The sequence below is a fragment of the Nanorana parkeri genome, unplaced genomic scaffold (genome assembly GCF_000935625.1).
Source record: "Nanorana parkeri isolate BGI_ZX_2015 unplaced genomic scaffold, ASM93562v1 scaffold435, whole genome shotgun sequence".
Classification (NCBI taxonomy): Eukaryota; Metazoa; Chordata; class Amphibia; order Anura; family Dicroglossidae; genus Nanorana; species Nanorana parkeri.
In genome coordinates, this window is record NW_017306703.1 from 918,484 (window position 1) to 929,808 (window position 11,325).

The following is an 11,325-nucleotide window of genomic DNA, read 5'->3' on the forward strand; positions in this document are numbered from 1 at the left end:
AAGCTGGTAGGAGTAATCACAGAGCATGGCGGAGAACAGGTATTCAACCCACCTGGAAGTGTAAGATTCCTGCAGTTACCTGAGATCAGAAAATTTGAGGAATTTAAAAACATGGAGGACCGAAAAGGTAAGACTACAGCATCTTCTTTTACAGGCTGAGCCTTCCTTTTGACTATAAAACATCCGGCTGCACTCCATGTGTCGTTGGAAACTTCTTTTGTTAAAATCACATAGTTACACAAAGTCCCAGCTCAGATATGCCCCTCAAATTCTTTTCACCCAATCCTGGGCTTAATCGTAGAGTTAGGGGTGGACCTGGGTAGGCAGCACATATATATAATATACACTGAGTGGCCAGATGATTATGACCACCTGACTTTTGTAGGCAAATTAGCTATAATTTCGCGCTGAAGTTGCTAGAGGGCCAGACCATTATAAATAGGGAAGCAGGTTGTTTACCACGACAGTAGAAGTGATTTTCTTCTGAAGATATGGGTAAACAACGCGATTTAACAGCCTTTGAACTTGGGATGATTGTTGGCACTCGGAGCTGCTGCTCTGGTGGGCGGCGCTCCGAGTGGGGTCCTCTGGGCAGTCGCCGGCCACCTAAATTAGGACCCTACCTGGAGCGCCGCCCACTGGAGCAGCAGTGACGCGACGCTCGGCGAGGTAAGAAAAAAAACCAAAACCATAGCGCAAGCTTCGGCGCTTTGTATCGGGGCATTTTGACAAGTACTTGTCAAAATGCCCTGTATCGGTCCCGATACCGATACTATACTGGTATCGGGACATCCCTAGTATTTTGGGCTATAGTTCCCACCAGAGCATTCAGTTCCAGAGCATGTGGAAAAACTGCAGCATGCCCTATTTTTTACTGCATACTGCATATATATATACTTTTTTTTAAACGGCCCGGAACGCATCAAAAAAGCAGCAAAACACACTGCACTGCATGTGCAGAAACTCATGCAGATCAGGTCTGCATTTGGTGTGAACAAGCCCTCAGGGGATTTAACTCTTACCTGCTCTACCCAAAAAGAAAAAGCTGTGGATAAAGCTTTTTGGAAAAAGCTATGCATACAGTTCAATATTTCCACTAAACCGTTGACCCTTTAGGTCTGCTACTGCTTTTTTTTTTATCATACATTACCATGGTCAAATATATTTTCTGATGACAGAGCTGTGTTGTGTGCTGTGAACATGCACTTGGCAGTTTAAAGTAGATCTGAAGGCAAAACTTTTTTTCTAGTTTTGGATAGTTATGGAGCATTGTGACCCCCTCTGTTTTTTTTTGCCATCTGTGTTCCATTGGGGAGATTTCCTCCACTTCCTGTCCGGTATCCACCACAGTGAGAGGAAGTTCTTGGTGGTCACGAGAACTAGTGTCCCCATTGCAAGATTTTTAATCTAGTCATGTTCTGGTGAGAATTTAAGATTTGGGATTTTCTTTCAGTGATAACAGTCACCAGGACAACAGAGGACACATTTCCTATCAGGGACAAAGACATCAATAAGGGCCGGTTCACACCACAAAGTCTGCGTTCCAGAGCGTTCTGCCTCTGAAACGAAAGCCGGTCGGCTCCCTGCGTTTCGGGGCGGGAGGTGCATTGAAGTAAATGGCACCGCAGCCACGCCCGCAGTGCAATCACCTGCAACGCAGGCTCATTGGTGCCTGCGTTTCGGTCCAGTGCGGTCTGCAAAAGTGCTGCAAGCACTATTTTTGCAGATCACACTGGGCTGGAACTAATGTGCCTGCGCTCCAGATTCGGGCGATCGCACTGCCGGGAGCTGGCCAACTTGTATCCAGTGGCAGAATGCTCTGGAACACAGACTTTGGTGGTGTGAACCGGCCCTCAAACTGACGGATGTTTTTATCCCTCTCCACTATATCCAAACCAAAAAGTTTTGCCTTCGGTTGCACTTTCACATAAAAGGTTATTTTTAAATATGATTTGTGTCTTAATGTGACAAATGCATTTAAGTCCCTAAAGACCATGTTAATAAAACAGGTTCATACAATTTGATTCATGTGTATTATATGAACTTATTCTTCACAAAACGTTATTAAAAACCCATCAGCAGCTTTCACGTGCAACATACAGTAGAAAGCTCTCCTTGAACACCTCCGACGTTTCAATAAAGCTTGCTGACAAATTTTAAAAAAAATGGAAATCTCGCGAGAGCCGGCACGGAAGGCCATCAGGTCACGCGAGAAACGACTTCACGCTAGTGATCCGCTAGTCTATTAGCAGGTCGTGGTGTCAAGCCTCGCGATATTTCCGGGAAGCAGCCAAGGTTCGCGAGATTTTGAAGCAGAAGGCAGCTACCTGTGGGAAGAGCAGCGCTCGCGAGATTTGGACCAGTATCCTGCTGCCTGTGGTAACGCAAGGCGGCCGCCTCTCGCGGGGGAACCGGATTATTTCCCGCTGAAGTTAGTTCCCGGTGACGGGGGACATGCTTCTGGAATAGCTGGCTGCAGTGGTCGGCTTGCGGAAGCTGCGGCGAGGAAGGAGCAGCGGCTTACCAGTGAGGGAGGAGAGGCCGCCCCGTGCTGACAGGCAGGACAGGAGAGGCCTCGAGTCATACTGTGTGTCAGGGGAGAGCCGAAGTTCGCGAGGAGGGGACATCATCGGCCGGAGGACATTGGCCAATGTGCTATGTGGTGGAGAGGCCATTCCTCTACGTGAGCCTTCCATTCAGCTGGAGGCTGCTTCATGTCCAGCTTGTGGGAGACTCAGCGCCTACTCATTGTATGGAGACACCTATTCCTCTCTGTGGATGAAGAGCTGCTTCCACACAGCCCCCCTTCTTTACCAGACAGACATCTTCATCACAAGTCTATACCCGAGGAGCTTACACAAACACTGGACATTAGATCTTCACAATACCAGACTGATATACCGCCATCTAAGTTTCACCTCTGTGGAACCTTCATGTTAACGAACATTTGAACCCCTAAGAAGTCGGTTGAGGAACTGATATGAAGAGAAGGATATAAGTGTACACTTTGACATTGTGTGTGACGCGGCGTCCGTTATTCAAGTCCCCGCAGACTCTGCAAAGACCATTTACATCCCTTCAAAGTTTTACAGTTCTGAGATTCTAAATTAAAACCGTTTGTGGAAGTGCCACACAGGAAACTTTCTACCGTTATTAGGGAGATTTATATGGAGGGAGGCTAGTTTAGTTCACCTTTATCCCCGGGGTGGCTCCATACTACCTCTATCAGTCAAGAGTCGGACGTTATTGTGGATGTCAGGAAAACCAGGGTGAGAAGGGTGTTTTTTTTTTTTTTTTTTTTTGCTTGTTTTTCTACGTTGTAAATTTTTTTTATAAGAGAAATCTCCAGATTTTTTTTTTGTGGGGAATACCCCTCCCCTCCCCCTTCCCTTTTTTGTTCTCCGCAAAGGAATGCCAAACCCAGTGCGGCATGGGAACAAAAAGGACGGCGGAGGAGCTACGTCTAACATGCCGCAGAGCAGTGGCAGTAGCAATAATAAAGATCGGCAGAGGCCCAGTTCGAAGCACAAGCGGCACAAGGCCAAGCATCTCAGAGACTTGGCTGTTACGTCTGAACTGTTGGCACCTAGCACACTGAAGCTTGTGGAGTATGACGACATTAGCTCAGACTCCGATACGTTCTCGGATGACGTTCCGACTAAACAGGAGAAACGAGAAAACGATGAGCGTAGGGGGTCTGAGAAAAGTGATAAGGCACATAGGTCGAAGCATCGACATCTGCATAAACGGATCAAGGAAGCGTCTAAAGGCAAGCAGGTGGAAAAAGAGCGCAAGCCAGAAAAAGGTCAGGAAGTGACTGTGAGCAAATTACAAAGCTCCAAAGACAGGACGTCTGGCGCGACCAAAAAGGTTGCTGAGGAGCAAGAGGATCAAAACCGCAGTTCCAGGAGTAGCAACAAGGAGGTTCGGACAGCTAAAGTGCATAAGGAAAAATCTAGGCGGGAGAAGGAACTTAAGTCCGGTCACAAGGACCGCAGCAAGAGCCACCGTAAAAGGGACTCCTTCAAACGTTATAAAACATCAGATAGCCCTAAGAGAAAAGGACGTAGTCCAAGGAGGAAGTATGGCAGCAGTCCAAGACAAGATGATAGCCATTCTGATGCCTCAGATGGCCTGGACTATGATGGAAGTCCGCAACGTTCACATGTCTCTTCCAACTACATTGAGGCTTACAAGAAAAATCTTGAAAGTCCTAGCTACAAAGAGCCTTCTGCGTACCAGAGTAATGCTCGATCCCCCAGCCCGTACAACCGGAGACAGCGCTCACTAAGTCCCTACAGAAGGAGATCCTCAAGTTATGAGAGAGGGAGTGGCTCTTACAGTGGGAGATCTCCAAGCCCTTATGGGCGTAGACGGTCGAGTAGTCCTTTTGTGTCCAAGCGCTCAATGAGCCGGAGTCCAGTGCCCAGGTATTTTTCTTTACTTTATTGTTTAGGTTTACTTTCTTTCCTAAACTGTTTATACATTTAAAAATGAACCTGCGTTTTGTCTGTGCAGAGAAAAGCAACAAGTTCACTTTAATGCACATTCTCCCACCCCCAAGTTTCTTTTGCTTCCTTTCTCTCCAATTGCTTGTGGTAGGAAGAGAAAGTAGACCTTTGTAAACTGCAAATCATAGCTTAAGGCTCCATTCACACCTATAGTTTAGGTGCGTTCAGAGATTCCTGCAGCAGGATCTCAAATCTGTCGCCACCCGTTCTAATCGAGTGACCGTGGCATTATTTGAAAGTGGCAGAGCGCTGGCACACCGCATGTTATCCTATGTGATAGTTACATGCGGTTAGGAATCAATCACTAGCGATTGATTCCTAACCGCATGTAATCGTATTACATGCGGTGTGCCAGCGTTCTGCTGCTTGCAAATGTGCCTGCTGTCACCCGATCTTTAACTTGAATGGGTGACAGCTGCCCCTTGTAAAAGGCAGATTTTGGATTCCTGCCAAATTAAATCGCATGTTCCTGATGCAGGAATCCCTGAACACACCTAAACTATAATTGTGAATGGAGCCTAAAGCTGACGTGTCATGGGGCTCTCTGTGCCCTTAGTGTCAAAGCAGCCAACCTATGACTGTCATGTGATGAGAAGGGAAGTGAGTCGTACATTCGCTGTTACTCAGGTATGTAACTTTGCTTCCTGGGCAAAGGAAAGCTGTGGGGGCTAGCACAGGACTTAGGGCCTGTGTTGGTAGCATCAATGTGACATTAGTTTGATATGCTTTTGGAGATCATTCAGAATTAATTCACTGGCTTATTTTACCTGCAGTTGACCTCCTTGTGACCTGCATTTGACCTTAGTTTTCTGTACATGGGGAAAGGTTAGAACTTGTTTTAGATCTGTCAGCATAATCAATTTAAAGGTTACATAGGAAGAAAGAAAGCATTTTTGAAAGGCAATTCTACTTTCCCAGGCAAATTTGAGAAATTGGAATCACCCCCACCAGTCTGCCGCCTCCCCACCTGGACATGCTGACTAATGAGCAGCGCTACTTGCTAAGAAGACCTTCCCATTGGTCAGCACAGTGAGAAGCGCTTCTCATTGGTCAATGCAGTCACCTGACCAATAAGTGCTTGCCATTTGCAAGTGTAGTTTAAAATACTGACTGCAGGGCTGCGCTTCTGTCTATGCGTCCTACACTGGTAGCCTCGGAAGGGGAAGAAGTGTACGTTGACGGGTAGGAGCAACCGGGGGTGAGAGGGGGCAGATTGGTGGGGCTAATTCCATTTTCCCAGATTCGCTTGTGAAATTGAAATAACCCTTTAAAGTAAACTAGCAACGGTTTGAAACCATTGTCCCTTTTTTTTATTACTAAGTGTCCGTGCAAAGTGGATTCTCTTTCAGTGAGTGTAATCATTTGGCTGTGCATAATTTTTTTTTCTTCACTTTAGACTACATGCTAAAGTTAGTGACTTTTCTGGCAGTTTGTCTTATTGCAGTGTTATGTTAATTAAATGGGAACCCTGTGAGGATAGAACTATTATTGCTGACTTGTCTTTGGTTTTGGATGTCGATCCATGCTTCACTACTCACTTACTGCCTTGAAACGTGTAAATGCTGTTTATTCCAAATTCACTCGCTGTATGCTTATTCTCAGTCAGAGACTGACATTATAGTGGGGCAATCATGAAGATGACCGTCCTAGAGCCTGCGACTTCCAATTGTGTTAATAATGGCAGTTCATATATTTCTAGCCTGATGTATTTCCTCGGCAAATAAACCTGTAATGGGAAAAAGATTGATGACATTGATGACCTCTGTTTTGAGAATACTCATTTACTTGACTGTTATACTGACCCACTGGATTGAATGGAGTGCAACCAACCGGGAACAAGCTTGTAGATTTGGAAAATCAGCTTTTATTTTGGTAATGGAAGGTTTAAACACTTGTCAGTTTATTTGTATGTCTGTGTCCCTTTTAAGAGAATTTCTTTAACTTGCTGTCCTAGAGCTGCAACATGAAGTTAGAGGAAATCTCTAAGAAATTTCCCTCTTAGACACTTGTCACTTGAACAGCTAGTTGACCATATTGGAAGATTTACCCTCAGCTTATTGTCTGTCTGGTGACTACGAAAATATTTTCACTATGCTTTCTGTACCTTTTAGGGCTGCAACAACTAATCGACATAATCGATTATAATCGATTATTGAAAAAGTTGTCAACATTTTTCAATAATCGATTAATCGGCTTCCGATCAGTTGGAGTACCGATACCACTATCGGTATCCGTGCCAATGCTGGGCATTTTCAAGAGTACTCCTCATGGAAATGCCACGAAACTAAGCTGATACCCGAGCTTACATTTTTAAACAGGAGCGGCTGCCATGAGGTTCCTTGCTTGCTGGGGACCTGCGGCAGCTGTATATTACAGCACCGGTCCGGCCGCAAATCTCTTCCTCCTCCTTTTCCACTGCCCGCAAGCAGTCATGGTGAGATCTGCACGCACCCGTGCAACCCTGGTGAGACCCCGCACAGCCTCCTAAGATCCCGTTACAGCCCTGGTAAAAACTGCACAGCCTCCTTAGATGCTGCACAGCCCTGGTGGGCAACAGAGTATGTAGCTTCATATTCTGCATTGCTATATAATTTATTGCTGGGAATTGTAGTCCTCTTATAGTTGGTGGTATTATTCTGCATCGTTGTATAATGTATTGCTGTGATTTGTAGTCCTATAGCTGGTGGTATTCTGCATTGCTTTATAATGTATTGCTGAGATCTGTAGTCTCTCTACAGCCTGGAGTCAGTGGCAGAACTACCAGGGTCGCAGCAGATGCAGCTGAGACCGGGCCCTGGCGCTCCACCACTGTCCTAAAATCACTCATTTTTATTGTTTTAGAAAAACTGTCACATGACACTTAAAAAAGGTATCAGTAATTGGTATTAGCGATTACTTGAGCAAAAATATCAGTGCTCGTAATCATTTCTGAAAAAATGGTATCAGTGCATCCCTAGTTCTAATAATTTCTATCCAAAATAGGGCTGTTAATGATTAAAATGTTTGTGTTCGATTTAATCTAAATTTTTTTTAATCAATTAATTTTGATTAATTATGACGCACATACAGATCCAACTACATTGGCCTATACACATACAGCACAGCAATGAAGTAATAAAATGAACTAGGATCACACTAATCCAGCACGTTATTAATCTCACGTGCCCCACTCAATATGGCCGCCGCTTGAGTGGGACAACTCAGAATAATAACGTGCTGGATTAGTGTGATCCTAGTTCATTTTATTACTTCATTGCTGTGCTGTATGTGTATAGGCCAATGCCTTGGCTGGCGCTTGTGATGTCACCGGACTCCTCCCCCCTTCGCTAGCCGACGGAGCCACTTTGGGAAGGGGGGAGGAGTCCGGTGATGTCCGTGACGTTACCGGATCTCCAAAACAATACAAAAAAAAAGATTTTACTTAAATTCAGGAGTTAAATCTTAAAAATGTGTTCAAGTGCCTTAACTATTAACCCTTTCGCTGCCAAGGCCTTTTTTTTTTTTTTTTTTTTTACACATGATATAATCCACATTTTAGGCCTGAAAATTACTTCAAACCCCCAAAGTATTATTTATTTTCTGAAAGCCAAGACCCTACAGAATAAAATGGTGGCAATTTGCAAATTTTTATGTTGCGCAATATTGGCGCAACTCTTTACCAAACCCAAAACTTTAGTAAAAAATGCACTACAGGGGTGTGGAATTTTTTTAAAAACTACTTGTCCAAGGGCTAAAGCGGGGGCCAAATCTACTTGTCCTTCATGACAATCTACTTGTCCCAATACAAAAAATAGTTTTAATCAAAACTAAGGATGCACCAATACCGGATTTTCGGTATTGAGTACGAGTAGCGATTTTTTTGCTTTTGGATCTCGCCGATACTGAATACTAATACCGGTCCTTCCCTGGCATGGAGCAGGCTTCCCTGGTAATCGGGAAGCCCTGCAGCGGGTAATGACATCCCGCCCAGGTTCCTGATTGCCACGGAATCCGGCTCCATGTTATTTGGCCTGCTTGATTGCGATTGGTCGGGAAACCTGCTTGGTCGGGAAACTGGCTCGATGCTGATTGGCTAGGAAGCCGGCTTTCCAGCCAATCAGCAAGGAGCCGGCTTCCTGGGCCATTCAGAAAACCAGGAGGCGGGTCATTACTTGCCGCACGGCTTCCTGATTGCACGGGAAGCTGGCTCCATGTTCCCCTACGGCACTGCCAGTCAGAGGAAATTTTCATTTGGCCGTAAGTTCCAATATCGAGGTAGGTATCGGGGCATTTGGGTGAGTACGAGTACTCGCCCAAATACTCGGTATCGGCACTGATACTAGTATCGGTGAACCCCTAATCAAAACATATTTTACTGTGCTAAATAGCGCTTCTCACTGGTCAGCGCAGTCATCTGACCACGTTGACCAATGAGTGCTTGCAATTTGCGAGCGAAATTCAAAATGCATAGGGGAGGACTGCGCTGGACAGCAGTACGGGGGACAGATAGTACACCCATACTGGCAGAGGGGAGGGATTGTTCGCCGAAAGGTAAGTATAGCCAGGGGGGTGGCGGTTTGGGAGAGACAGGGCCAGATTTCATCGGGTAATTTTTTATTTTTCCATATTATCTGGGAAAATGAACTTACCCTTTAATGCACATTATGTGTGTGTAAGAGAATTCTGGCTACCACCATGGAATGGCGGCTGCAATCTCAAAGCACATGCAGAATGTCCTACGCATGCGTTTATTTGCATGCAGATGGCGGGGGCAGCAGGGTTTTATTTTTTTACTTTGTCTTTTTTACTTTTTCATTTTTTAAATCTTTTATATATTTAATTTTTTAAACTTTTTTTTACTTTTCTTTAACTTTATTTATTTACTTTTTCCCCTTAATGTTCTTCCTATTACATAGAAGATTAAAATCCCTTATGTTATAGTTTGGAGGTGACAGGTTTTCTTTATGGAACCTGCCCTCCAACACAGAACAGCTGTTCTGTGTAGTTCCTGACAGCCGAGACAGGTGGCGCTGTGATTACAGCGCCACGGTCTCAGAGAACACACAGCCCGTAGAGCAGACGTTTTTCGTCTGCTCTACGGGCTCTATGGCTGAGCCGTTGTGCCTTAGTTTTCGGGGTCCCCCGGGAGAGCGGGCGACCCCAAAAACTACGGCGGGGGGTGCGGGCAGAAACGATCGCCGCTGCTCAAATTAATACAAGTGGTCTGATCAGACCACTTGTATTAAACGAGCGGCGGCGGCTCCACAATGTACATTCAGCTCTGCTTGTCCGGAGCCGGGCTAAATGTACTTAAAAACTACTCGCCCGGCGCCCGAAACTGCATGTCCCGGGCGTCAGGAATTCCACACCCCTGCACTTGTTATTTTTAGTGCGCCAAAACACAATAAAATACCCATTTTTTTCTAGAATATAAAAGATGAGGTTACGGCCAATAAATGGATACCCTACATGCCCAGGTTAAAAGCTCTGTGCGTCCGTGAAACGACAAAGTTCAGTACCCCAAAAAGTCCATAGACGACGATTTAAAAGCCCCCACAGGTCATCAGTTTAGAGATGTGTGCAAATATTGGCCCTAGAATTATTGATCGCACTCTAGCCTGTGTGGCAATACCCAACATGTGTAGCACGATCGGCGTTTTCGTGAAGATGCGCGTGCTCACAGGGGCAGGGGACTTTAAAAAAAAAAAAGATTTTTAAAATTATTTTTACATTTATTTCAATATTTTTAAAAGTTAATTTTTTTTCTTTTTTAACTTTAATTGCGAACACATAGTGGGGGTTACAAGCCCCCATGTGATTAGCATATTGGCAGTGAGAGGCATTCTTTAAGGTCCAAAAGACCCCTAGGGACCATGGGGAACATCCGATCGATGAGGGAAGCCCCGCCCTTCCAGTCCTGGGCCCGCAAGGGGGACAGCGGAACCTGGGGTAGCCATCGGCGGGGGTAAGCGCGATCCGGCCGCTGTTTAAAATTATACAAGAACACGGCTGCTCCAGCAGCTGTGTTCTTGGTACAACTACTTCAGGATAGGATGTTTTTTTACGGTTGGTTGGTCCTGAGGTGGTTAAGGTGATCCTGGGGGTCCAAAAGACCGCTAGCATCACCTTTCCACTTTAAGCTATCGAAGTGCTGCCAATGACGTACTAGGTACGTCTGTGGCTGTGAAGGGGTTAACAAAAATGGATCTTATTTGGGGATCACTCATCTGTAGATCCTCAAATCCTCTCTGAATTGGTGCTGACACTGTCCTTCCTTCTGGAGAGTGGCTACTTTTGTTCCCCATGGTACCTGAGTGTGTTTTAAAGTAGCCACCGCTCCAAGCTCATTACCGTGATGGACTACAATCTTATGTTTAGTTTACTAATTTGTATTGACATTATAGTGAACTATATACTTTTTCTTAGTGTATCTAAACCCACAACCAAAACTTTAATTTATTGCATCTTACCAATTCTTAGATGTGTTGGCTGCATTAGTTTTTGTTTTTTTTTTACCTTTTTTTATTTTCACCTAGTAAGTCTGTTATTTTTTTAACAGACCAAACTGTTCAGCTGAAGTGTCAGCTAAGTGGTTGAGGCAAACCATATAACAATGACAGGGGTGCTTACAATGGTCGGCTTTTAGTCATTCATGTAAAACCTTTATTCTAAAAGAAAAAAAAAAAAAAACAGTTGCTTTTACTTTAAAAAGTATTCGTTACATTTTACATCCTAATCCTTTTTTACTTAATTTTTTTTTTTTTTGTCAGACAGACATTTTGCTAGACACACTACACGCAAAGCCCTGTGCATCGCAGATTCCCTTTGCTGCATG

At 44.7% G+C, this 11,325-nt stretch overlaps 1 protein-coding gene across 1 annotated transcript in view; it reads left to right on the forward strand.

Annotated features, from left to right (window-relative positions):
* Positions 1 to 3,332: 3,332 nt before the first annotated feature.
* CDK12 (cyclin dependent kinase 12) overlaps positions 3,333 to 11,325 on the forward strand; it is a 62,432-nt gene continuing 54,439 nt past the window's right edge. Inside the window, exon 1 of the mRNA XM_018560166.1 lies at positions 3,333 to 4,430. Coding sequence (XP_018415668.1) covers positions 3,412 to 4,430 — 1,019 coding nt within the window. The 5' untranslated portion in view covers positions 3,333 to 3,411. The remainder of the gene's footprint in view (positions 4,431 to 11,325) is intronic.